This window comes from Heteronotia binoei, unplaced genomic scaffold, assembly GCF_032191835.1.
Source record: "Heteronotia binoei isolate CCM8104 ecotype False Entrance Well unplaced genomic scaffold, APGP_CSIRO_Hbin_v1 ptg000890l, whole genome shotgun sequence".
Classification (NCBI taxonomy): domain Eukaryota; kingdom Metazoa; phylum Chordata; class Lepidosauria; order Squamata; family Gekkonidae; genus Heteronotia; species Heteronotia binoei.
The window spans coordinates 114,874-142,755 of NW_026800120.1; the positions used below are offsets into that span (position 1 = coordinate 114,874).

A 27,882-nucleotide genomic window follows, 5' to 3' on the forward strand; every position below is an offset into this window, starting at 1 on the left:
TATAACCAGCTAAAATCTCCTTTCATGCAAACACAGGGCAAAGAGCAAGAAGACAGCAGCCACCCAAAGCACATCCAAAAGGTTTTGCCTTAAAGAGCCCCCAAGATCTTGACGAGGTTTGGAAAGAGAACTGCACTCGGGCTGACACTGCTGATGGAGATGACCTGGTCAGCTCTGAGCATGTCTCCTTACGGTCTCTGCACTGCAAGCAAGAGGAAGCTAATTAGTAGCAGCCCTTACTGAGGTTTCAGGAGCAGGGTCCTGGCCTGCTGCCACAAGAAGATGATACTGGATTTATACCCCGCCCTCCACTTCGAAGCTCAGAGTCTCAGAGCGCCTCACAATCTCCTTTCCCTTCCTCCCCCACAACACACACCCTATTGGAGAGGTGGGTGGCGCTGAGAGAGCTCTTACAGCAACTGCCCTTTCAAGGACAACTCCTACAAGAGCTATGGCTGCCCCAAGGCCTTCCAGCAGCTGCAAGTGGAGGAGTGGGGAATCAGACCTGGTTCTCCCAGATAAGAGTCTACGCACTTAACCACTATGGCTGCCCCAAGGCATTCCAGCAGCTGCAAGTGGAGGAGTGGGGAATCAGACCTGGTTCTTCCAGATAAGAGTCCACGCACTTAACCATTATGGCTGACCCAAGGCCATTCCAGCAGCTGCAAGTGGAGGAGTGGGGAATCAGACCTGGTTCTCCCAGATAAGAGTCCACGCACTTAACCATTATGGCTGACCCAAGGCAATTCCAGCAGCTGCAAGTGGAGGAGTGGGGAATCAGACCTGGTTGTCCCAGATAAGAGTCTACACACTTAACCACTATGGCTGACCCAAGGCCATTCCAGCACCTGCAAGTGGAGGAGTGAAAATCAGACCTGGTTCTCCCAGATAAGAGTCCACGCACTTAACCACTATGGCTGACCCAAGGCCATTCCAGCAGCTGCAAGTGGAGGAGTGGGGAATCAGACCTGGTTCTCCCAGATAAGAGTCTACACACTTAACCACTATGGCTGACCCAAGGCCATTCCAGCAGCTGCAAGTGGAGGAGTGGGGAATCAGACCTGGTTCTTCCAGATAAGAGTCTACACACTTAATCACTATGGCTGACCCAAGGCCATTCCAGCAGCTGCAAGTGGAGGAGTGGGGAATCAGACCTGGTTCTCCCAGATAAGAGTCTACACACTTAACCACTATGGCTGACCCAAGGCCATTCCAGCAGCTGCATGTGGAGGAGTGTGGAATCAAACCTGGTTCTCCCAGATAAGAGTCTACACACTTAACCACTATGGTTGACCCAAGGCCATTCCAGCAGCTGCAAGTGGAGGAGTGGGGAATCAGACCTGGTTCTCCCAGATAAGAGTCTACACACTTAACCACTATGGCTGACCCAAGGCCATTCCAGCAGCTGCATGTGGAGGAGTGTGGAATCAAACCTGGTTCTCCCAGATAAGAGTCTACACACTTAACCACTATGGTTGACCCAAGGCCATTCCAGCAGCTGCAAGTGGAGGAGTGGGGAATCAGACCTGGTTCTCCCAGATAAGAGTCTACACACTTAACCACTATGGCTGACCCAAGGCCATTCCAGCAGCTGCAAGTGGAGGAGTGGGGAATCAGACCTGGTTCTCCCAGATAAGAGTCTACACACTTAACCACTATGGCTGACCCAAGGCCATTCCAGCAGCTGCAAGTGGAGGAGTGGGGAATCAGACCTGGTTCTCCCAGATAAGAGTCTACACACTTAACCACTATGGCTGACCCAAGGCCATTCCAGCAGCTGCAAGTGGAGGAGTGGGGAATCAGACCTGGTTCTTCCAGATAAGAGTCTACACACTTAATCACTATGGCTGACCCAAGGCCATTCCAGCAGCTGCAAGTGGAGGAGTGGGGAATCAGACCTGGTTCTCCCAGATAAGAGTCTACACACTTAACCACTATGGCTGACCCAAGGCCATTCCAGCAGCTGCATGTGGAGGAGTGTGGAATCAAACCTGGTTCTCCCAGATAAGAGTCTACACACTTAACCACTATGGTTGACCCAAGGCCATTCCAGCAGCTGCAAGTGGAGGAGTGGGGAATCAGACCTGGTTCTCCCAGATAAGAGTCTACACACTTAACCACTATGGCTGACCCAAGGCCATTCCAGCAGCTGCATGTGGAGGAGTGTGGAATCAAACCTGGTTCTCCCAGATAAGAGTCTACACACTTAACCACTATGGTTGACCCAAGGCCATTCCAGCAGCTGCAAGTGGAGGAGTGGGGAATCAGACCTGGTTCTCCCAGATAAGAGTCTACACACTTAACCACTACACCAAACAAGGGCCTCCTGGGCCAGGAATTGTTTTCCAGGTAGGGTTGCCAGCTTCCAGGTGGGGCCTGGAAATCCCCTGCTTTGAGAACTGCTCTCCAGCTGGCAGAATTCAGCTTCCCTGGGGAAAATGGCTGCTCAGAAGGGTGGAGTCTATGGCATTGGGCCCTGCTGAGGCCCCTCCCCTCCCCAACCCCCCCTCTCCTAGATCCACCCCAAAGTCTCCAGGCATTTCCAGCACAGACCTGGCAACCCTATTCCCACGTAGTCTTAGTCCTGTCCTCTGGTTAGAGCTCTCAGGTTCCCTTCCTTCCTCTTGGCCCTCCTCGCCCCCTTTGCCCAGCCTCTGTGGTTGCCTGCCCTCAGGGTCGCCCCCATGTCTGTGTTCAGTTGCCTCCCCCCGACCCCCATGTCTGTGTTCAGTTTATTTCACAGCTTTTCTTCCCCACCTTTCCTAATTACTCAGGGCAATTCACAACAATCTAGAATGCTCTGAAATATGCAACAGTATTAAAACTGCCATAATGAGCCAGAAACTTGCCCTTGAAAGGCCGGACTGCCTGCCAGCCACCCACCTTGGCACTGCCGTTGGTGCCCCATGTCTGGCCCAGCAGCTGACAAAAGCCCTTTGGAGCACGAGAGTCTTTTGAGCCTGCCCAGAAGTCTACACAGGAAGAAGAACTTCTTGCACGTCTCCCAGCCAATTCTTTCAGCACAAAAGAAGAATGAGCCTGAATACCAGCTCCTAGCAGAGGTCTGTCCTCTTGCAAAAGGGGGGCACATTCACCCTCCCAAACAGCTGTCCCCGTAAAGCACCAAGCACATGCTGGTGGCCCCGCTCTTCCTCCTTTCTTCCTTTGTGTGATGTCTCCTTCAGCCTTTGTCCACACGGCTTGCCCTCTAGCCCCCTTCCATCACCCCTTCACCCCTGCGTGGGTCTCGTCTGGTCTCTCCACAGCCCTCTTGGGTCGTGGTGCTCCAGCAGCAGCAGCAGCCTCCCCACTGAGGTCCGGCCTGGGCAAAGCAGCGAGGGGATGGTGGAACTTCCGCCTTGGTTCTGCCTGACACTTCTGTTCCTGCAGCTTGCCTTCCTGTGTGACTCTTGGCAGTTCTGTGTTTGGCTTCTCATCTGTCACAGCTGGGACTTGTTGCATGATGTCTTGCCTTTTATATCCCACTTCTATCCCTATGGGGGACTCAAAGAAGCTTAGAATAGCTCTCTTCCCACCACCTCCATTTTATACTTGCAGCAACCGCCCTGTGAGGCAGTTTCGACTGAGGCGATGTGGATGAGGGTTCAGGAAGCGGGAGTTCCAGGGACCTGGTGGTTTTGGTGCTCTTGTACTCAGCACAGCCCCCAGCAAGCTTCCTTGGCAGGACTAGAACTCGTGTCTCCCAGATGCTGGTCCCGTCCTCTCTCTAGCCCCAACACCTGCACAGTATGAAGGCTGCCTCCCCAGCCATAAGGGCGGTGGTGGATTAACAGAGCTGGCTTCTGGTCCCGTAGGCCTCAGCCAACACTCGGCTGGCACCACCAGCCAACTGAACTGGTTCTACGCCTTGTCGAGAGTGCTGCGGAGGTCATGGTCAGTCATAGACCATGAAAGGTCCTCTAAAATCCCAGGAGCTGCTGCCCAGGATTCCTGGTCTTGGTGGTGAGAAGAGGCACAGCCTGGGCCTGCGGGCTCCTTGCCTCCCCGGCCTGTGAAGAGGGTGCAGGCACACACACACACACACACACACACACACCCCAAGCATCTCTGGGGTGAGATTTCAGCGGAGTGGAAGAAGCCGGGCACAGAGAGAGCCCCCTTCCGCTCCTGATGAGGATGATGCTTCTGGTGGCCAACCGGCAGAGAGCGTGTCCTGTAATTTGAATAGCATTTTGTAGGATTGAGATAAAGAACAGGACATTTTTCCTTTGGGCAGCTGGCAACTCTAAGCCCTCCCCCCCCCAACATTGTTCTGTTCTAAGAGCTGCTCCACGCCCATCCAGAAATTCCCCTTCCTTTGGCCCCTCTGACCTCCTCTCTCCTCCCCCCCCGCCCCCCACAGCTGACATTGCGCGCAACATGGGTGCCAAGACCGTGGTTGCCATCGACGTGGGCAGCCAGGATGATACTGACCTCTGCAACTACGGGGACAGCCTTTCGGGCTGGTGGTTGCTGTGGAAACGCCTCAACCCTTGGGCAGAGAAGGTGAAGGTAAGACCCTCCCTCCTGCCATTATCCTGTCTCTCCCTCCCACAAAGAACAGAATGACTCTCCTGTCTCCCACCTCCAGAATCCCTGATGTGAAGAGGGGTAAAGGTTCCGTCACTTCCTGGCTGGGGGGCGGGGGGAGTCTACCAGTTGCGATTGCTGCTGCTGAGCAGAGGTGGGAGCTGGCCCTGCCTGCGCTGTATGGGGGGGGGGGGGGCATGCCGGCTTCTCTATCTTTAGTTACAGTGGCGGGGGGAGGGGGTTGCTTAGAGTGAACCAATGCAAATAAAAATTCACAGTTAGAAGTCCTCCCCCCAGCACTGCTTTCCAGATCCAGCCCTCCTCCCACCCATGACTTCTGAACTAAAAAATGGAAACACTGGGAAACCTTTGCTGGGGGGGGGGGGATCTAGATCTTGGTGCCCTAGTGAGAAGTAGACCCCTGTGACATGATGTTTTGCTCCCACATCCAGAAAGAGAATGTGGACTAGTGACTTCTATCAGGGTTCAGCCTCAGATATCTCCAGGCTCTTCTCTGATAAAAGTTGTTTGCAACTTTTATCTCTGATAATGCAAATGAATCAAGGGTTCTGTTCCTTGAAGTCTCACCAGCAACTCAGACAGAAAACCTTCAGAGGTTCCTTGTATCTTTTATTGAAAAAAGGAATAGTTCTTTTTATCACAACAAGACATTAGAAAATACAAGTATGCGAAAATTAATCTTATAGCTACAGCAAAAACAAGTGCCAAAACTCCGACCATTTCACAACCATCTTGGAGTTAGTAAAAGTTAAAGAAAATCAGCTTTCAGGTTATTGTCTTAAACAGCTTTTAGAATTTTTTCTGTAAAAAAGAAGGGGAGCTGAGAAAAAGACCAGGGAAAAAGAAAATTCTAAAGGAAATTTCAATATTACAAACTCAATTGAGACATTTGTTAAACAAAGAAGTGGAATGGAATCTGAAAAGGCTTCAGCAGAAATCGTTTGAAGGGGCAAATAAGACGGGAAAGTATTTGGCGTGGCAATTGAAGAAAAAGAGAGAAAACAAAATAATTAGTAGGATTGTGATAGATGGAAGAGAAGTAGTTACTCAAGAGGGAATAAAAAGAGAATTTTTTAAGTACTATGCCAAGCTGTTTAAAGGTGCTGAAGTAAAGAGAGAGAAGGTAGATGAATATCTACAAAAATTAAAAATTGAGCCCCTAACTGAAAATATGAGAAAAGTCTTAAATGACCCAATTGAAAAAATAGAAATTGAAGCAGCAATCAACGCAATGATAAATGAGAAAGCTCCCGGGCCAGATGGATATACAGCTAAATATTTTGAAACTTTTAAGGATGAATTAGTACCAAAATTGCAGAAGTTGATGAATGTAATAAGAACAGAAGGGAATGTACCAAATACATGGGAAAAAGCCGTTATTTCCTTGATACCCAAAGAAGATAGAGATGCCACAAATGTGAAAAACTACAGACCAATTTTGCTTTTGAATAACGACTACAAAATATTTACAAGAATTCTGGCAGAACGACTTAAACAATATTTGATAAATTTTATAAAGGAAGATCAAGCTGGTTTTCTTCCCAAAAGACAAACAAGAGACAATATTAGAACTGTTGTAAATATTGTAGAATATTATGAAAGACATCCAGAAAAAGAAGTAGCATTATTCTTTGCAGATGCAGAGAAAGCATTTGACAATTTAAACTGGGACTTTATGTCTGCAGTAATGGATAAGATGGAGCTTGGAGAAAGCTTTATAAGAATGATAAAAGCAATATATTCTGAACAAAGGGCAAGGTTGTGTGTGAATGCAGATCTTACAGATGAAATGAAAATCAGCAAAGGTACTAGACAAGGCTGCCCGCTTTCACCATTGTTGTTCATAATGACTCTTGAAATTTTATTGATGCAGATTCAAGAAGAAAAAGATCTAGAAGGATTACAAATAAAAGGCTATACCTACAAGTACAGAGCATTTGCTGATGATATAATGTTTATAAATGAAAACCCCATACAAGTTAACCTTTGTTATTAATGAAAGTACAAGAGTTTGGGGAGTTGGCGGGACTTTACATAAATAAAGAAAAATCTAAATTTTTTTGTAAGAATATGCAGATAAATAGACAACAAGAATTGCAAAGACTAACGGGCTGTGAAGTTACCTCTAAGGTAAAGTACCTAGGGGTAGAGTTAAAAATGAGAAATATTGATTTGTTTAAGAATAATTATGAGAAGTTATGGCGTAGAATAGAGGAAGATGTGCTAAAATGGAACAAGCTCAATTTGTCATTGCTGGGCAGAATAGCTGCAATAAAAATGAATATTCTACCAAGGATAATGTATCTGTTTCAAACTATTCCCATTGTGAAAGATGCTAAACAGTTCGATAAATGGCGAAGGAAAATTTCAGAATTTGTGTGGGCTGGGAAGAAACCAAGGATTAAAATGAAAATCTTGACAGATGCAAAAGAGAGAGGTGGATTCCAATTACCAGATTTGAAATTGTATCATGAAGCAGTTTGTTTAGTATGGATGAAAGAATGGATAACGTTGTTAAATAAAAAACTTTTAATGTTGGAAGGCCATGGAAAAAAATTTGGCTGGCATTCATACTTATACTATGGAAAAAAGATGGATGGCCTTTTCTCTCACCATTATATAAGAAGTAATCTACTAAATGTATGGATAAAGTATAAGAAATATGGTGATGAGAGGAGACCTTTGTGGATAGTGGCAGCTGAAGTGATAAAGATAACGGCTAAAACAGCCAAAGAAAAACGGCTATCATACAATCAGCTACTAAAAATACAAAGTGGAAAAATAGAACTGAAAACTGCAGAAGAACTGAGTTACAAGTATGATTGGTTTCAAATGCAACAAATAAAAAGTTTGGTGGAGAATGATAGCAAAACTGAAGGAATAAGGAAGGAGCAAACAGAAATGGAAAGAGTGCTGCTTGGAGATAATGAGAAATTAATTTCAAAAGTATACAAATTACTTTTACAATGGTCTACAGAAGATGAAGTAGTGAAATCTCAGATGATAAAATGGGCAATTAATGTAAATAAAGATGGAATCTTGGGAATATTTGTGGAAAAATTCTATGAAACTCGCAACATTTCATAGTATTAAAGAAAACTGTTTTAAGATGATGTATAGATGGTATATGACTCCAAAAAAATTAGCAAAGATGAACAACAAGATGCCAGATAGGTGTTGGAAATGTAAAAAGCACGAAGGTTCTTTCTACCATATGTGGTGGACTTGTGAAAGGGCTAAAATGTTTTGGCAAATGTTTCAGCAAGAGATTTCTAAGATTTTGGGATATGAATTCAATAAAGTGGCAGAGACTTTTCTGCTGGGATTACAAATGGAAAAATTTCCAAAAGAAGACAGAACTTTAATATGGTACTTGCTCTCAGCTGCTAGGACATTGTATGCGCAGCTGTGGAAGCAAGAAAAAATACCAGAGAAATGGGATTGGATTACAAAAGTTATGTCATGGAGTGAAATGGACAAATTAACAAGAAAATTAAGAGACTATGATTTGGAACTTTTTAAGTTGGAGTGGAAGAAATTCAGAAGATACGTAGAAAAAGAGTGGAAAATAAAAGGACATTGGACAATCTTTGATAATGATTAAGGTTTTTAAAATAAGAATATAACTGTTGGTTGTTTTTTTCTTTAATACTTAAGCGTACCTTTAATATTTGTTTCCTTTAAATAACACTGGCGGGGGTCAAGTAACGGGGGGAGGGGTGGGGGAAAAGTAAGATATGGGGTAGAAAGTTTTTTCTTTTACTTTAAGTTTTTATAAGTTGTAGATATAGTTTTGCTACCATATGTTACTAATAAAATTGTTTATTACTTAAAAAAAAAAAAGAATTTTTTCTGTAAACCCAAGTCACCCATACACAGAAATCTCAGCTAATCGCTTCTAAGAATTCCATCCAGAGAAACCTGATTTGCTTATCACATATGTATATGCATTTTATCAAAGATTTCAGGTTTTCACGGCTGGTAACATCATTAGGGTTTGTAGAATCTTTCGGGCTCAAGTGCCGTGTTCTACTGGAGAAAGTTTTTCTTCCAGACGTTTTGTTCACAGCTGCGGAGAACAAAATGTTCTCCGCAGCTGAGAACGAAACGTCTGGAAGAAAAACTTGAGCCCGAAAGATTCTACAAACCCTATATGCATTTTAATAGTAAAACAATTTTATTTTACATTATAACTTAATCATAGGATTATCATCTAGGTAAATTATTGGTTCTGAGCTGTTGATAAAATAATTAACAGGTGCCTCTAAGAAAACATCTGATATATGTCTAAAGCAAGATGAGAATGGCAAATGTATCTCTTATTTTCTATTAAAAGGCAATAAATCTAATATTCCTGTAAATGTTTTAATTAGACTGTCAAAGATAAAGGAAAAATCTAATGTAATGAGAATTCCTCCCATAGTAGAACCTGGTATGAGCTCATCGTTACAGGAAAACACACCAGAAAACAGATGATAGTCAAAACGCGAGCACTTTCAGAAAGAGGTGCTGGGGGTGGGGTGGGGATAAGGTTAAAATTCTATCCACTTCTGTGCTCCACACCCCACTCCCCAATACTAGTTTGGTACCATCCACAAATTCACAAGCAGCTGGTTGAGATGGGGGGGGGGCGGATGGAGGGCTTGTGTGCATTTGTGTGAAGGAGGCTAGTTGAGAAAAGGGAGACAGAAAGGGAAAGAGAGAGGGTGGATGTTTGTGGATGGGTGTGTGAGAGAGAATGTGCTTGAAGAGAAGGGGAATCCAGGAGGATTGGATGTTCCCCTGTGCCTGGTGTGACGTGGCCCTTCCCTCTCAGGTCCTTATGTGAAGAAGGCTAAATGAGAAACGAGAGACAGGAAGGGAAAGAGAGTGGGTGGCTGTTTGTGGGTGGGTGGGTGTGTGAGAGAGAGAATGTGCTTGAAGAGAAGGGGAATCCAGGAGGACCGCCTGTTCCCCTGTGCCTGGTGTGACGTGGCCCTTCCCTCTCAGGTCGTTATATGAAGAAGCTTAAATGAGAAAAGGGAAACAGAAGGGGAAAGAGTGTGGGTGGGTGTGTGTGAGAGAGAATGTGCTTGAAGGGAAGGGGAATCCAGGAGGACCGTCTGTTCCCCTGTGCCTGGTTTGACGTAGCCCTTCCCTCCCAGGTCCCAGATATGGCAGAGATTCAGTCTCGCCTGGCCTACGTTTCTTGTGTGCGGCAGCTGGAGGTTGTGAAGAGCAGTTCCTACTGTGAATACATCCGTCCTCCCATCGATCGTTTCAAAACCATGGATTTTGGCAAGTTTGACGAGATCTATGTAAGTCCCGGGGGCAGGCACAGTTGCTTCGCTTGGAGGCACTGAAGCTCTTTTAATTTCTGTCTGAGGGATTTCCAAAACTTACAAGAGAGCGAGCATGTAAAGGAGCTTTCCCAGGTCCTGAATTCTCGTGCCCAACTGCTTGCAATTTGCTGCAAGGGCTGGGTGCTTTCTGTGACTCTGACCTCTGTCGTGCTGCTGCTCAGTGTCTTGAGAACTGGATGCCAGCCTCTGATCTGGAAGCTATTCCCTCCTGACCACTCCCTGCTCACTGAGTGGTCAAGGAGATGCACTGAGCATGCTCAGCAGTCCTTCCAGCTGTTCTCCCTCAATGTAATTCTGGGTAAACCATGAAACTGAAGACTGTTCCTGGGACCCTGCCCAGGCTGGTGAGTAACTCTGCCAGGCCAGAGACAGTGGCTGCTCCTGACCCTGTTTCTCAAGCCTGGTGTGTCCCCAAATCCTAAGGCTGCAAGTGAAGGAAAGGAGTGATCCTTCTGGCAGCAAGTGAGGGCATCTAGCAGTGGGTGGTGGGAAGCTGACCCTGGGGAGGGGGGGGGCTAACCTCTGAGAGAATCACAGGGTGCCTCTGTTCTTGTGCAGAGGGCCGCCTTCTTTCTCAGCATGTAAAGCCAGAATGTGACACATCAGAGGTGAATGCTTCCAGGCTGGAGTTGCGTGCCTTTCCATTAAAGTGGGCTGGGGTGGAGGTGCCTAAAGACGTTGCATGGGGGGGCATGGAGACTTCCTTCAGAGGCATGCTTTTCATTCACAGTTTGCCATTCAAGATGCAATGCAGTCGGGCAACTTCCCCCCCCCCATCCCTCACTGTTCCTGAGGGGAATCCCCCACCCCCAAACCGGTAGATCCCATTCTCCTTAGCCCCACTCAAAGGGAATTAGAAGAAGGAAGAAACAAAGGGCTTGGGGAGAAAATGTGTCAGCAAAGAGCAAAAGATAAAGAATCTGATCGTGAAGGAAGGGGGTGAACTAAACTCTGTCACAGCTGAAGACTAGCTGCTGCCCCCACCCCTTCCTTCACAGGCAGTTCAGAGGAGAACTCTTTGTGCCCCTCCCCTTCTGTCTCTGTGAAGAAAAAGAGGAAGTACTTTTGAAATAATAGCTGGGAATTCAGATGAAACACATTTGGGGAAGGGGGTGCTAACCTCAAATCCCTCCCTCCCCCCCCAGTAGCCATGGGCCTCTCGACGTCCCCTTCCCCTGTGCTCCTGAGCAGCTGAAAAGAGCGGGGGGGGGCATCCAGGAGCACCTTAAGGACTAGCAGCACGTGTGTGGGAAGGGGGGGCTTTTGTCAGCCTCTGCAGGCCCCCTTCAGGTCTCTGACCTCTTGTTCTGGATCTCCTCCCCCCCCCCATCTCCAAGGCTGGTTAGCAGTTGTCTCTCATCCGTCTCATGCCTGCCAAAATTCAGATGGGTGGAGGGTCTTCCTCTTGGGACTTCCTGCCTTCACGTCTCAAAACACCATTTCTGGGCTATGCTTTCGTGAGGCCACACCTGGATCACCTGGTCTTTGCTCTCTCCCTTCCCCGCAGGAGGTGGGCTACCAACACGGGAAAGTGGTATTTGACGGCTGGTGTCGCGGGGACATCATCGAGAAAATGGTGAAAGACAGGCATTCTGCGGACTTCTATGAGAGCAAACGCATGGACGTGAGTGGGAGCTGGCCCAAATGGGGGGCTCCTCCAGCTAACTGGAGGGAGTGGATATTCTCCCCCACCCGCCCCTTTTCTCCCCCCTTTTTGGCCCGGGCCCCTTTGAGACAAAAGGGAAGGAGGGATCGGAGTTCAGCAGAAGAGCATCAGCTTCTTCCTTCCCCAGGAACGAATTCCAGCACTGCTTAGATTTCTTGGGATATCCCTGAGCCAAGCTGGAATGGCTAAATGCAGGTTTAGTTTGGCTCAGATGTATCAGAAGCCCCCCTCCCGCCACCCTGGCAGACCAAGGGTAAAAGAAGGCAGCTTCAGCCCCAGTGCGGGCAGGGCGATGGAGCAAGAGAGGCCCGGAGCAGCCCTGGAAGACTCCAGCCTTCAAGCACGGCTCCCCTCTGAAGAAAGAGAGCTCCCCCCACTCCTTGCCCTCCCAGTGGGGGGACGGGCAGTAGCAGTCCTGCCTGCAGCTGTGTTGTCGGGCTGCTCCACGAGGCCAACAAGCAGAGCCCCTGGGGGGGGGAAGCCCTGTACACGCATCACTGTAGCTCCCCCTCCTCTCCCAGCAGGAGGGCCTCCTCCCCCCCATCCTTCCCTCTCCTGGTCCTTCCAGCTGCTCTGCTGCTCCCACGACTGAAGGCTGCAGCAGTGGAGTGGGGGTGGGGGGGCCTCCAGACCCGGACTGTGCCCCACAGACGCCTCTTCTTATCCCTGCCATTCCAGGCTGCGGTCCCCACCCCCCCAGTCAACCTCTACTGGCTTCCTCAAGCCCACCCACCCTCAGCTCGCTCCTTGGTGATGGCTGCATACATAGGGAGGTTCCCTCTGCCCCACTCTGCCGCCTCCCCCATCTCCCTGCATTCCCCCTGCGTTCCCACTGCTCACCTCTGCTGCTCTGCTGGGGGATACATTCCGCCTGACCCCACCCCCCTCCAGCACTGCAAGCCCATCTAGCTGGTTTCACCAAGCCCATTTTTAGCAAGTGAGTGGGGGCAACAGTGTGCCTGGAGCCCCCTCCGTCCGGTTCTCTTCCCATCGACAGCCTTTCCCTTGCATGGGATGGGGGAGGTGACTGGCCATGAGGGAACTGACAGGTGGGTCTTCGTAGATCCTAATTGGACGCCCACTCCACCCACTAAGAACCCCATGGCTTTCTTGCTTTCTTCCTCCTCCCCGTCCTTGTGTCTCAGGCCTGTGCTTTCTGTCCTTAGCTGCAAAGTCCCTTGACTCAGCCTCCTGCTGGCCCCCTCCCTTGACTTTCTCCACTCCAGCCGGAGGCCACACTGGATGGGGCAGTGTCCACCAGTCAGCCACAGGGCAGAGGAGCGGCTGTAAAAAGTCACGGGGTTGGGGCATGAGCAGCACCTCAGCCTGTCATGCTGCAGGTCTGATCAGGACTGGGCCCTCACAGCATTTGCAGATTGCTTTAAATGGCCTCCAGGTGTTGGGCCTGTGGATGCCATCCTGTGTTGTCACCTGACCCTCTGCTGGATAGCAAAGGGGTGTCATCCAACGAGGGCGTCCCTTCCTGGCTCTCCTCCTCCTTTTGCCACCTGCTTCGGGAAGTCACATCCCTTTGGAGTCCTCTTTCCCACCTTCTGGGGCCTGTTAACTGCCCCCACCCCACCCCTCAGCCCCCCCGCCTCCATGCTCCTCTCCTCTCCTCTCTGGCAGGTGCTGGCCTGTCCCAGTGCAGGATTCACTGACCTGGCTGAGATCGTCTCTCGCATTGAGCCAGCCAAGAGCTACCTGTCAGACAGCTACGCAGACGGTGAGCCCCTCCAGCCTGGCCTCCACTCCTTCTCTGGTGCTGGAGTCAGTCAGGAGGTTTATGCTACTTATTGCCATCCAGCCTTTCTCCACCGTGGGGACTTGAAGTGGCCAGCCCCGTTCTTCTTTCCTCCGTTGAATCCTCACACCAACCCTGTGAGGTGCTTTCGACAAAATGCACGTGACTGGCCCAAGATCCCCCCAGCAAGCGGCTTTCCTGGCCCAGATGGGGATTTGAGCCCAGCTCCCCCTGCTCTGTAATGGTCTAATGCTCTGATAAGCCCCCCCCACACACGGGCACTCCGAGGGCTGGTTCTGAGGGAAACCCTGGATCCTCCTGGGGGTGATGAAATCTCTCTTTGCCCTCCAAGCAGGGGAGGAATCGGACTACCTGACTGAGTATGAGGATGATGGGATCGATGCCATGCAAGAGGAGGAAGAGCAGGAACTGGTGTTTGCCCCGGCTGAGCAGAATGCGGCCTTTGAAACGGTAAGCTCCCTCCAAGCTCCGAGAAGGCTTCTTGGCAGGGGGCTGGGGAGATTGCGGCCCCAGTATGCCTGGTCTAGCCTCTTTCTCTGAGCATGCCTCTCTGGAGCAGAAGAGCAGCATCCCATGGCCAGAGACGCTGCAGAAGGTGGAGGCAAGAGCCAGTAGCGTCCTGTCCCTCCAAGCCGGCCTGAGGTCTGTCGTCTGAGGCCAGTGTGAGGCAGGAGGGAACACGCTGACCTGTGACTGTCGGACAGAAGGACTGGGGACATATCACCCCTCCCCACCTGATCATACCCAGAACACAACCCTTAAGATGCAAGGTGTGATTCGTGAAGGAGTCCAGCCCACAATGAACTGCCAACTGAGTGGTGGAACAGGAGAACCATTTCCAACACAGACCGCTGTTGTGCTTTGGAACTCTTAGCAGGCGTTCCCTGCAGCCTGCTTTCCAGGGGGTGTTGTGGTAGTTCAGACCATCTTCTGGGGAGGGGGGGACGGGGTGTCACTGGGTATGATGAGGTGGAAATGCATATCCCAGGGACCCCCCTCCTGCTTGGTCTTTGTTGGGGGTGGGGATGGTTGAAACACCCGGTGGAGGCCCTGCTCGCAGCCAGCCTCCCAGGAGACGACAAGGCTTTTCTTTCTCCACACACAGGATGCCAAAGGAGGCTCGTCACAGATCTGTACAGGAGCATTTTATTCCCAGTCCTTTTCTGAATAACCCCCAGCATAGATTTAGCCTTTTCCACTGCTGCAGCAGCTGCGTTGCCACTTCCATTGAGGCACCTACTAGGACCGCAACATCCTTTTGCCTGCCAGTCTCGGAGAGTTCAGACCCAGCAGCCATTAGCCCAGGCACATCACCTCACACTTAGCCACACTGAACGGCAGTCGCCACACTGTTTGTGGCGGCCCTCCTGGAGCTCTTCGCGGAGTCAGCCTCGGTTTTCACCCCCGAGTCATTTTGTGTCGTAAGCAGCAGGTCAGGGGACTGCAACGGGAAGAGGGTGAGGGGGACCTGCAGAGCCAGCACGGCTCTGCTGATGGAGGAAGAAGAAGGGGCTGGTTTTGCCTCTCGGCCTGCACGGAGGATGCTGTGACCAGAAGTCTCCTCTGGAGGCAGGTGGCCTGCTTGGCATGCAGAAGGCGCTGGGCTCAGTCTTGGGCATCTCCGGTTGAAAAGATCAGGCACGTGATGTGAAGGAGAGAGCTGCCGTTGGTCAGAGTGGGCGGTGCGGACTGGGACACTCTGTTGGAGGTGGCTCAGTGAGGTCAGGCTTCCCAGAATCAGAAGGACCAGAGGAGGCCTGCAGCAGCCCTTGGCCTTGCCGGTTGCGGCATCCAACCCCAGCGAGGGCGTCTTTTTAAAGCTTTTTCATTGTTATCAGAGTGGTAGGGTTCCCAAGTCTTTGGCAGAGTCTTCAGAGTCTCTTCAACAGGCGGCTGCAATGCATGAGATTGACTGGCACAAAAGAAACTCCCTGCAGGACACCAGCACCAGCCCCTGCCACGCTGGAGCCTGTCTCTGCGTTCAGCGGAAGGGCTGGACGTTTTTTCCTTTATTGACAGGCTGCCTTTCTCACTGAGGCGCAGGAGGGGTTAAAGAATAAAAAAGCAATGCCGCGTAAGAAGATGTCCAGTGAACAATGCATCATTAGGGTTAGGGGACTGAGGAATCGGAAAGCAACGTGAACAATGCAGATCGCAGAATGGAGGTGGAGACCCGAGGCAGTCCTGCTGCATGAGATGTCCAAAGTAACTAGATGAGGTTAGAAAGCAAAGAAAAAACTGCCTAAGGGCAGAATGGACTGTAAGCAATGCAGAGAGTGGAACTCCACCCAGTGAGAGCAGCCAGCAGCGGAGTCAACGCTGCTCTGTCATAAAAGCCGCCCCCCCCCCCCCGCCCCGGCACCTCGTGCAAGGCCTCCTCTTCCTCTTCGTCACTCATTATTCTGTCCTCTTCTTTTTGACCTCCAGTCATACACATAATATATGTAACTGTATTTGCAGTATTATTGGGAGTAATGCTGGAGGAGTCCTTCAAGAAAACTCCGTAACTACTTCTGATGTTCAGAAAGTGTGAGGGGTTCTTGAAAACAAGCCTTGAGGAGAAATGTCGAAGGAATGGGCTATATTTTGGGGTGGATCCCAAGATGGGGCAGGAGTGGCATTGTGGGTGGGGGCCATTTGGGGCTTCAGTGGGTGGGGGGAGCTGAGAATGTTGCACTGCCTGAGCAAGAATCCCATGGGGAAAGCACACTGTGTTAACTCCCCCCCTCCCCCAAGTCTGGAGAAGAGCAAGGGAACCACGACCTCTCTCTTCAGATCTCTGTCCCACGGAAGGAGGGGCAAAGAGCTGTTCTCTGCCGCTGCTTAGAGACCCAGCAGACTTAAGTGAGAGGAGGGTGCATTTTGGTGGACCCGAGGAGCTGTTTCCTAACAGTAAGAGCAGTTTGTTTGGGGAAGCAGGTGGATGTGGGGGGGTTGTCTCCCTCCCTCCCTCCTGGAGCAGATGGCCATCTGCTGGGAGCGCTTCAGTCTTTGCAGTCCCCATGTGGGTGGGGGCTCTGTCCAAGTCTATGGCTAATTGGACCCCCCAGTGAATGGCAGCTGAACCTGCAGTTTCTGTTTCCTGGCCCTAGTCACTCTAGCAGAGTTGATTTCTGGGGTCACAAGACTTGCATGGACATGGAGAAAAGCAGTGTGGGGTCGGCAGGGGTAAGAGAGGAGGGTTCAGGCCCTGGCCCAGCCGTCCTGACTTCTGCTGCTGGAATCTTGCCTGTCACAAGTGACGTCTGCAGGTCCTCCTCAAACACCACCCCTCTCCCACAAAGCCTGGGACACAACTCCTTGTCAGCCGTGCAGGGAGGGGAGTGCTGGTTCCACCGGAGAGCCCCCAGACAGGAGCCTTGGCTGGGGAGGGAAGGGGAGGCCCAGAGGCAGCTGTGGAAGAAGAGGCCTGCTTTCCACAGAGCCACCGGGTGCCTGGCTGCAGTTCTCGGCTGTACCTCCTAAGCAGCTCATGGCATCATGTTCTGAGCCCGAATGGGCGGAATATAAACAAGCTGATAATAATGCTCTTTCTTATTTCAGGATGAGGAGAAGAGTCTTCGGCACCGTCGAGGGACCTCCGAGGAGTCTCCTGGCACGGCTGCCCCTTGAGGAACGTCCTTCCTGAGCCAGGGAAATGGAGGGAAGGGGACCAGATGTGGCCCTCCCCTTAGAGGCTGCTGTAGTAGCGGGGGGGGGGGGGGCAGGGAGCAAGGAGTCCCACCAAGCTTGGCTCACGCAGAGTCCTTTGCTTCTGTCCAGCAGAGCCACCAGTTCTCAGGGGACTCTGATGCTGTCCAAGCTCCAGCTGCACCTGGGCCAGGTGGCGGCAGGACCCCACGCCCGCACATGGGCCTGAACACTGTGCCCGCAGCAGCAGCACTCCATGCCCACAGCCAGGCCTGCTGGGTAGGATCCTGAGATTCTGCCGTGCTTGCTGGGCTGGAGGAGTAACAACGGGCTCCTTTCCCAGGACTGGCCAGTTGGCACATTGTGGGGAGGGGTTGGAGAGAAAATGCAGGAGGCGGGAATTCACCAGGGAGCACAAGACGTGGCCTCCTACCAAAGGTCTCAAGGCCAGTCTTGTCTACTCCAGCTGACAGCAGCTCTCTCTCCCTCGCTCGGTCTCTTTCCAGGGTCCCGGGAGGGGGTCCTTCCCCTCAGCCAGTCCCTTCTGACTGGAGGTACTGCCAGGGATTGAGCCTGGGGGGACCCCCTGCATGGCCAGGAGATCCCCCACCCTCCGTGCCAGGACATCTCCACTAATTAGCTAGACTAGCTGGGATGGGGTTGAATCCTTTCCATGACACAGAGTGAAGGAAAGAACACCAGATTTTCCCATTTCAGCCATTAGTAGCATAAACTCCACCAGGGAATACAGTGGTGGGAAACAGATCTGGTCACTTCCTGTGCTCTGAGCAGGCACAACGTTTCTTGCTTGCTGGGGCAGAGAAGAGGCAGGGCCTGAGGGCGGAGCCAAAGTGGGCTGGGTCCCTCTCCAGGCCGCCCACCATGACAAAGACAAAGCGGCAAAGGCCTGGAAGGCAGCGGCTGGGCACAATGGGGTGCCCCCAGTTTGGGTGGTTGCGTTTTTAAAATTGATCTAAGGGGCTTGCGTTGCACCTTTCTGCATTCAAGATAAGAACTAAAAGGGAGTAAACAAAAAATCTGAAATGTGATGGAAGGCTAGTTTTTAAGAAAACAAGTAAAACAGTTGAAAGCTATGTATTGGGTCGAGTGGACTCTGGATCATGCCACCTCCTGGGGTCTGGTGAGCTGCAGGGCCCTCTCCGGGGCCATCTCTTCCAGGAGGAGGAGGAGGAGGATTCCCCAAGTGCGCCCCCTCCCTCGGGAGAGCCCGGCAAGACCTGCTAAGGAAGCGCTGAGAGGCAGGGCTGGTGGCCCCGGCTGAGAAGACCTTCTGAGCGCAGGGGAAATTGGGGGGGGGGGGGGGGGGTCGGAGCGGCCGCTTGGATCCTCCTGGAGGTTTGCCCCTGCCTGAGAACTGGTGCTGCCCACTGGAAAGAGCTACGAAATACACACACCATCAACTCCCAGCAGCGGAACTTCACAATCCTGCCTGGAAGCCGATGGACTCACCGTTCACTGTTCGCCCCATGCAAACGGACAGACATGGCCCTTTAGCCGAGGGTGGGGTGGGGGGTCGAGGTTGCCGGGCCAGCGTGGTCCTCCGGGCTCCCTCCCCGCCCGCTGGCCGGCACCTGCTGGGCCGTGCACGAATAAAACTCTTCCCGAGTCTCTGCCCGCCCCCCTTCGGCCACCGATCCTGCACTGCACGTGGCGGCGGGGAGCCCTCTTTCGCCTTAAGCGCCCCCACCCGCCTCCAGCCCCCGGACTTTGGCTGAGCCGCCGTCGGCCCAGCAGCAGCAGCAGCAGGGAGGTGGGGAAGAAAAAGGGGGGCGTCTTGGCCGGGGAGGGGAGCACTCAGCCGCCCTCCGGCCACCAGCTCAGCACTCCAGGGCAGTCTCGGGAGCCGCTGTGCCGCGTTTCCTTCCCTTGCAAAAATGCCACGCAAGAACCTGGATGCGCCGGCCCGCCCAGCCCCGTCCCTAAAAGCCGGCGGGGAAGGATTCGCCGCCTTTGCCACCATCTATCGAATGCACGCGCCACAGGTTTATAACCCGGCCGGAGGCCAGTTCAAAAAGGCGACTGCTGCAAATCGTTGCGCGAGCGCTGGCTACCGTAATGCATGGAAGACACCGGTATGCGGGGGAGGGAGAGTGGCCGGGCTTGGAGCGGGATGGCGACGTCTCCGGAGCAAGGAGCCTTTCAAGGCGCAGGAGGACGCCGGTGCTTTTTAAAGGTAGCGACCGCAGCGAGGGCTGGGAAGAAAGACAGACAGACACTGTTCCTCCTCCCCCTCGGAAGGGCTGGCATGACAGGTAGAAATTCAAATGGCGTCGCTTTCTCCAGCATGCAGGTAGGGGGATACTGTTGCCTCCTGTATTTCTGGTCTATCCTGTGAGTTGTTAAAAGAAAGCATATCCGAGTTCTGTACTTTTGAAGTACACATTATTAGACCAATTCTCTGCTGTCATAGTTAACAGGTCTAGGTAGACAGGCAGTAAATGACTAAATGGCTGCAATGCTAAGAATGTTTTCCACCAAGTCAGCCTCTTTGAATAAAAGGGGACTTCTCAATACATAAACTAGACTAGGATTGTCCCGTGTGACACTTCCCAACACTCTGTGCAAAAAAAAAGAAGCTATTGCTAACAGCTTTCTTCAATAAATTATTCTTATAACCACTATCACTTTACTGATTAATTGTGAAGAGTGCGTCACCTCTGGCCTTCCCATTAATACCACAATGAAGTCACAGGCATGCATTTTGCATCAATAATAACAGAATTCTGGATCCAGGTCTCCTTCTAAATAAATTCCATGTGTTTAGGGACACACACATAAGCTTCGCTCTAGGAATGTGATTCCCGCATCTGTCAAGAGGGGATTCCAGGGAATTATTGCCGACTCTTTTTAAAGCCCCAAACTAGCTGTTATTTGGAGGATCTAGGTGTCGTCTAATTGGGCTATTTCCTTCCTTCATCTCATCATGCCTAACAACCAGTTTTTATTTTCTGTAATGAGAAGTACTAGGAGGAGGGAACTGTTATCCTCACAAGAGCCCTGTAAGTAGGTTAGTCTGAGAGCTAGTTCCTTCGAAGCAGATGGTAAACTATAGAATGATGGTTGGAGATCCCTTGTGCAGATTGTTGCAATAAAGGAAGCAGTTTCCGATCCTTGATGCTGAACACCACTCTCATAAAATAAGACTTCTTTCTACCACCTGCGCTTGAAGGGAGGCCTCTGGTCGGGGCCTACTTCCAGCCAACCTCTGGAGATTTGAGAAGAAAACTGAAGTCTAAAAAGCTTCCAAAAGATGATTTTGAAGGCCATTGTTCCAATCCCTTTTCTGCCAAAAACGCTGTTCCTAAGGGTTGCGTGTCTGTGTTCAGACTGACAGAAGACTGGAGAATTTCTAAGTATGTGATCGGGCCTACTGAAACTTGTGAACTAGGCCTCATATCCCCTCCCTCCTCCACTTTTCCTTCGATTTGACATCCCCCCTTACTAGGAGGGGTCCCCATTGTGGGGGGACCCTTACAATCAGAGATTTTTTAAAAATCTACAAAAAAGGGTCCTACTGTTCAAAATATCCAAAATTCACAATTTTCACCTAGCTCTTTCAACACACAGCCTTCTCTGACTATGTTGACAGGTTAGGCTAAGTTTCCCCTCTCCTATTGCTCCTCTCGTCCTCACTGGGGTTAAGGACTCTACGCCTGATAAATCATCACCATGATTCCCCCTTTCTATCTCCTCCGTTAAAGTTTCTTGTTCCACCATTGTTCCCTCTTTTTCTCCATCCCCAACAAAAGAATGAGAATGAAGAAGAGATTGAGAATCGGTATGAAAATCAGGATCCACTCCACTATGGAGGGCAAGTCCTTGGACTTCAGCCATTTGCAGGGCTCTCTGAACAACAACTTTCCCCTGGCCACTGTGATGGGCTCCTCTCACATCAGATGTTGGAATCCTGGATGCTGTTGCCTGCCCCAAAGGAGTCATCAAACTGGGATTTGGCAGAAAAGTGCCTGTCAGCGAAGGTTCATTGAAGTTTTCAAATAAGCAGACTTGTTATTTGAAACAAAGTTGCATTTATTGTATACTCCAAAGTTACTCCAGCATGATAGGCATTGGAACTGATGGAAAGCAGTTCAAATCATTGGTATTTAACATTCTACATCAAAGCACTTGCATCTACTCCCCAGTTCCCAGCGTCCCCCCTCTTCACCGCGCAGGATCTGCGCAGATTTCGCACCAATTGCCGTGGAGCACCCGGAAGAGCCGCAAAAACCAGTTTCCATTTGCGCCGCAAAAGCCGCGGGACTTTGCGGCTCTTCCGGGTGCTCCGCGGCAATTGGTGCAAAATCCACGCAGATCCTGCGCGGTGAAGAGGGGCGTCGCTGCCGATTAAGGTCAGTGCGAAAATGCCCAGAGTTTTCACACGGTTCCCCCCTTATCTTTTCCGTTGGTGGTTACATTTCCCGGCAGCAATGTCCTTGTTGCCTCTAGGGGGGAGGTGAGGATCTGGCTGGTACTCTCTACTTCAAAGACTGCCCAACAACCTTTGATATTTCTGGGAAGCTATTCTCTACTTGCCCCCCCCCCCTCTACTGTTCTACTGGCATGAGTTAGTGAGCACATCTATGCATTGATCAATATGGTTAGTAATCCGTAACCAGCATTAGTATCAATGAACAGAGTCTGACAGTGCCCAGCAACTGTTTTCTATTCTGCCCTAACTCAGAGACTCGAGCCATGCATTTACCAAACAAAGGTATCTATGATGCCATAATTTTGTAAATTTAAGTACAATGTTACCCTTATGGACAAGGCAGAAACAAGACACCTGCAAATGAACATCCAGGGAAACTTTTAAAATGTCCCCCTAAAGGCTTTTCTATGTTGCCTATGTTGTGAGAATTTTGAATTTGGGCCGGAAAAATCATACACATAATACAATATGTTTTCTATATGCTTCTTAGCCAATCTCTCTACACTTAGCCTTAGTATCTTGGCCTGTTTCCCAATAGGCTTTGCAAGCAGCCTTCTATGCATCTCTCTGTCACGCCAGGAATGATGCCAGCAGAAGGGAGGGAGACACACAAAATGATTTACACTTCACATAGAATGACACTCTTCCTTTCTTAGCAACTAAATTATACTGATAGCATTTAGTCTGTTACTCCCTGCGCATCTGTAGTGATAACAGGACTGGACCTGGGTAATCTCCACAGTTTAACAAAACAATAAACATCAAAGATGTTTTATTACACCCTGCCATTCACACTTGTTTATTTATCAAAGAAAAAGCAATGGGCATGCACCACCACTGTAACCCATGACTGTGTCAAATGTTAAAATAATTGATCTTAAAGAGTATAAATTGTCTTTTAGACCACCATTCGTTGATTCAGGCCATACCCTAGAGAGCGTTACTCTTCTTAGTACTGGGCTCAGTACTGGGTCCCATGCTCTTTAACTTGCTCAAAAATGATTTGGAGTTGAGAGTAAGCAGTGAAGTGGCCAAGTTTGCGGATGACACTAAATTGTTCAGGGTGGTGAGAACCAGGGAGGATTGTGAGGCACTCCAAAGGGATCTGTTGAGGCTGGGTGAGTGGGCGTCAACGTGGCAGATGCGGTTCAATGTGGCCAAGTGCAAAGTAATGCACATTGGGGCCAAAAAACCCAGCTACAAATACAAGTTGATGGGGTGTGAACTGGCAGAGACTGACCAAGAGAGAGATCTTGGGGTCGTGGTAGATAACTCACTGAAAATGTCAAGATAGTGTGCGATTGCAATAAAAAAGGCCAACGCCATGCTGAGAATTATTAGGAAGGGAATTGAAAACAAATCAGCCAGTATCATAATGCCCCTGTATAAATCGATGGTGCAGTCTCATTTGGAGTACTGTGTGCAATTCTGGTCACTGCTCCTCAAAAAGGATGTTATAGCACCGGAAAAAGTGCCGAAAAGGCCAACTAGAATGATTACAGGTTTAGAACACTTTCCCTATGAAGAAAGGTTAAAACACTTGGGGCTCTTTAGCTTGGAGAAACGTCGACTGTGGGGTGACATGATAGAGGTTTACAAGATTATGTATGGGATGGAGAAGGTAGAGAAAGAAGTACTTTTCTCCCTTTCTCACAATACAAGAACTCGTGGGCATTCGATGAAATTGCTGAGCAGACAGGTTAAAACGGATAAAAGGAAGTACTTCTTCACCCAAAGGGTGATTAACATGTGGAATTCACTGCCACTGGAGGTGGTGGCGGCTACAAGCATAGCCAGCTTCAAGAGGGGGTTAGATAAAAATATGGAGCAGAGGTCCATCAGTGGCTATTAGCCACTGTCTGTGTGTGTATATTTATATATAAAAATTTTTGGCCACTGTGTGACACAGAGAGTTGGACTGGATGGGCCACTGGCCTGATCCAAGATGGCTTCTCTTATGTTCTTCTGTGACACAGAGTGTTGGACTGGAGGGGCCACTGGCCTGATCCAACAGGGCTTCACTTATGTTCTTATGTGACACAGAGTGTTGGACTGGAGGGGCCACTGGCCTGATCCAACAGGGCTTCTCTTATGTTCTTATGTGACGTAGAGTGTTGGACTGGATGGGCCACTGGCCTGATCCAAGATGGCTTCTCTTATGTTCTTATGTGACTCAGAGTGTTGGACTGGATGGGCCACTGGCCTGATCCAAGATGGCTTCTCTTATGTTCTTATGTGACACAGAGTGTTGGACTGGATGGGCCACTGGCCTGATCCAAGATGGCTTCTCTTATGTTCTTCTGTGACACAGAGTGTTGGACTGGAGGGGCCACTGGCCTGATCCAACAGGGCTTCTCTTATGTTCTTATGTGACACAGAGTGTTGGACTGGAGGGGCCACTGGCCTGATCCAACAGGGCTTCTCTTATGTTCTTATGTGACGTAGAGTGTTGGACTGGATGGGCCACTGGCCTGATCCAACATGGCTTCTCTTATGTTCTTATGTGACACAGAGTGTTGGACTGGAGGGGCCATTGGCCTGATCCAACAGGGCTTCTGTTATGTTCTTATGTGACACAGAGTGTTGGATTGGATGGGCCACTGGCCTGATCCAACAGGGCTTCTCTTATGTTCTTATGTGACACAGAGTGCTGGACTGGAGGGGCCATTGGCCTGATCCAACAGGGCTTCTCTTATGTTCTTATGTGACACAGAGTGTTGGATTGGATGGGCCACTGGCCTGATCCAACAGGGCTTCTCTTATGTTCTTATGTGACACAGAGTGTTGGATTGGATGGGCCACTGGCCTGATCCAACAGGGCTTCTCTTATGTTCTTATGTGACACAGAGTGCTGGACTGGAGGGGCCATTGGCCTGATCCAACAGGGCTTCTCTTATGTTCTTATGTGACACAGAGTGCTGGACTGGAAGGGCCATTGGCCTGATCCAACAGGGTTTCTCTATGTTCTTATGTGACACAGAGTGCTGGACTGGATGGGCCATTGGCCTGATCCAACAGGGCTTCTCTTATGTTCTTAAGTGACACAGAGTGCTGGACTGGAGGGCACCTGTTTTTTTGGCCACTGTGTGACACAGAGTGTTGGATTGGATGGGCCATTGGCCTGATCCAACAGGGCTTCTCTTATATTCTTATGTGACACAGAGTGTTGGACTGGATGGGCCATTGGCCTGATCCAACAGGGCTTCTCTTATGTTCTTATGTGACACAGAGTGTTGGACTGGATGGGCCATTGGCCTGATCCAACAGGGCTTCTCTTATGTTCTTATGTGACACAGAGTGTTGGACTGGATGGGCCGTTGGCCTGATCCAACAGGGCTTCTCTTATGTTCTTATGTGACACAGAGTGTTGGACTGGAGGGGCCATTGGCCTGATCCAACAGGGCTTCTCTTATGTTCTTATGTGACACAGAGTGTTGGACTGGATGGGCCATTGGCCTGATCCAACAGGGCTTCTCTTATGTTCTTATGTGACACAGAGTGTTGGACTGGAGGGGCCACTGGCCTGATCCAACAGGGCTTCACTTATGTTCTTATGTGACACAGAGTGTTGGACTGGAGGGGCCACTGGCCTGATCCAACAGGGCTTCTCTTATGTTCTTATGTGACGTAGAGTGTTGGACTGGATGGGCCACTGGCCTGATCCAAGATGGCTTCTCTTATGTTCTTATGTGACTCAGAGTGTTGGACTGGATGGGCCACTGGCCTGATCCAAGATGGCTTCTCTTATGTTCTTATGTGACACAGAGTGTTGGACTGGATGGGCCACTGGCCTGATCCAAGATGGCTTCTCTTATGTTCTTCTGTGACACAGAGTGTTGGACTGGAGGGGCCACTGGCCTGATCCAACAGGGCTTCTCTTATGTTCTTATGTGACACAGAGTGTTGGACTGGAGGGGCCACTGGCCTGATCCAACAGGGCTTCTCTTATGTTCTTATGTGACGTAGAGTGTTGGACTGGATGGGCCACTGGCCTGATCCAACATGGCTTCTCTTATGTTCTTATGTGACACAGAGTGTTGGACTGGAGGGGCCATTGGCCTGATCCAACAGGGCTTCTGTTATGTTCTTATGTGACACAGAGTGTTGGATTGGATGGGCCACTGGCCTGATCCAACAGGGCTTCTCTTATGTTCTTATGTGACACAGAGTGCTGGACTGGAGGGGCCATTGGCCTGATCCAACAGGGCTTCTCTTATGTTCTTATGTGACACAGAGTGTTGGATTGGATGGGCCACTGGCCTGATCCAACAGGGCTTCTCTTATGTTCTTATGTGACACAGAGTGTTGGATTGGATGGGCCACTGGCCTGATCCAACAGGGCTTCTCTTATGTTCTTATGTGACACAGAGTGCTGGACTGGAGGGGCCATTGGCCTGATCCAACAGGGCTTCTCTTATGTTCTTATGTGACACAGAGTGCTGGACTGGAAGGGCCATTGGCCTGATCCAACAGGGTTTCTCTATGTTCTTATGTGACACAGAGTGCTGGACTGGATGGGCCATTGGCCTGATCCAACAGGGCTTCTCTTATGTTCTTAAGTGACACAGAGTGCTGGACTGGAGGGCACCTGTTTTTTTGGCCACTGTGTGACACAGAGTGTTGGATTGGATGGGCCATTGGCCTGATCCAACAGGGCTTCTCTTATATTCTTATGTGACACAGAGTGTTGGACTGGATGGGCCATTGGCCTGATCCAACAGGGCTTCTCTTATGTTCTTATGTGACACAGAGTGTTGGACTGGATGGGCCATTGGCCTGATCCAACAGGGCTTCTCTTATGTTCTTATGTGACACAGAGTGTTGGACTGGATGGGCCATTGGCCTGATCCAACAGGGCTTCTCTTATGTTCTTATGTGACACAGAGTGTTGGACTGGAGGGGCCATTGGCCTGATCCAACAGGGCTTCTCTTATGTTCTTATGTGACACAGAGTGTTGGACTGGATGGGCCATTGGCCTGATCCAACAGGGCTTCTCTTATGTTCTTATGTGACACAGAGTGTTGGACTGGATGGGCCATTGGCCTGATCCAACAGGGCTTCTCTTATGTTCTTATGTGACACAGAGTGTTGGACTGGATGGGCCATTGGCCTGATCCAACAGGGCTTCTCTTATGTTCTTATGTGACACAGAGTGTTGGACTGGAGGGGCCACTGGCCTGATCCAACATGGCTTCTCTTATGTTCTTATGTGACACAGAGTGTTGGACTGGAGGGGCCACTGGCCTGATCCAACATGGCTTCTCTTATGTTCTTATGTGACACGGAGTGTTGGACTGGATGGGCCATTGGCCTGATCCAACATGGCTTCTCTTATGTTAAGAACATAAGAGAAGCCATGTTGGATCAGGCCAACGGCCCATCAAGTCCAACACTCTGTGTCACACAGTGGCAAAAAATTATATATACACACATACACTGTGGCTAATAGCCACTGATGGACCTGTGCTCCATATTTTTATCTAAACCCCTCTTGAAGGTGGCTATACTTGTGGCCGCCACCACCTCCTGTGGCAGTGAATTCCATATGTTAATCACCCTTTGGGTGAAGAAGTACTTCCTTTTATCCGTTTTAACCTGTCTGCTCAGCAATTTCATCGAATGCCCACGAGTTCTTGTATTGTGAGAAAGGGAGAAAAGTACTTCTTTCTCTACTTTCTCCATCCCATGCATTATCTTGTAGACCTCTATCATGTCCCCCCTCTATCATGTCTTGTAGACCTCTATCATGTCCCCCCTCTTTAGCATGTTCTCCAAGCTAAAGAGTCCCAAGCGTTTCAACCTTTCTTCATAGGGAAAGTGCTATAATATCCTTTTTGAGGTGCAGCGACCAGAACTGCACACAGGACTCCAAATGAGACCGCACCATCGATTTATACAGGGGCATTATGATACTGGCTGATTTGTTTTCAATTCCCTTCCTAATAATTCCCAGCATGGCATTGGCCTTTTTTACTGCAATCGCACACTGTCTTGACATTTTCAGAGTCATCTACCACGACCCCAAGATCTCTCTCTTGGTCAGTCTCTGCCAGTTCACACCCCATCAACTTGTATTTGTAGCTGGGATTCTTGGCCCCAATGTGCATTACTTTGCACTTGGCCACATTGAACCGCATCTGCCACGTTGACGCCCACTCACCCAGCCTCAACAGATCCCTTTGGAGTGCCTCACAATCCTCTCTGGTTCTCACCACCCTGAACAATTTGGTGTAATCCGCAAACTTGGCCACTTCACTGCTCACTCCCAACTCTAAATCATGTTATGTTCTCCTGGGGGATTCCTGTCAGCCTGAGAACTTCTCAGGGGGATGGGGAACTTTATTTTGCTTGGTTTGTATTGTGGGGGGATTTTATTTAATTGTTGTGTGTTACCCTGCTTAGCTGCCTGCCCAGACTTGTTGAAGTCTAACGGATATTTGTAGGAATAAAATGATAGATTGCTTTCATGACACTACG

General features: G+C 50.0%; 2 protein-coding genes across 5 annotated transcripts in view; both read left to right on the forward strand.

Moving 5' to 3' along the window:
- Positions 1 to 18,046, forward strand: part of PNPLA6 (patatin like phospholipase domain containing 6) — a 72,917-nt gene extending 54,871 nt beyond the window's left edge. For 2 of the 4 annotated variants that reach the window (XM_060263799.1, XM_060263801.1), the window contains 6 exons: positions 4,364 to 4,512; positions 9,696 to 9,848; positions 11,401 to 11,517; positions 13,189 to 13,285; positions 13,656 to 13,774; positions 16,868 to 18,046. In XM_060263799.1, coding sequence (XP_060119782.1) covers positions 4,364 to 4,512; positions 9,696 to 9,848; positions 11,401 to 11,517; positions 13,189 to 13,285; positions 13,656 to 13,774; positions 16,868 to 16,936 — 704 coding nt within the window. In that variant the 3' untranslated portion in view covers positions 16,937 to 18,046. The remainder of the gene's footprint in view (positions 1 to 4,363; positions 4,513 to 9,695; positions 9,849 to 11,400; positions 11,518 to 13,188; positions 13,286 to 13,655; positions 13,775 to 16,867) is intronic. The other 2 variants (XM_060263800.1, XM_060263802.1) reach the window with 1 other exon arrangement.
- Positions 18,047 to 18,849: 803 nt separating this feature from the next.
- LOC132590867 (uncharacterized) overlaps positions 18,850 to 27,882 on the forward strand; it is a 28,437-nt gene continuing 19,404 nt past the window's right edge. Inside the window, exons 1-2 of the mRNA XM_060263798.1 lie at positions 18,850 to 19,047; positions 20,725 to 20,753. Of these exons, the coding sequence (XP_060119781.1) occupies positions 18,850 to 19,047; positions 20,725 to 20,753 (227 nt within the window). The remainder of the gene's footprint in view (positions 19,048 to 20,724; positions 20,754 to 27,882) is intronic.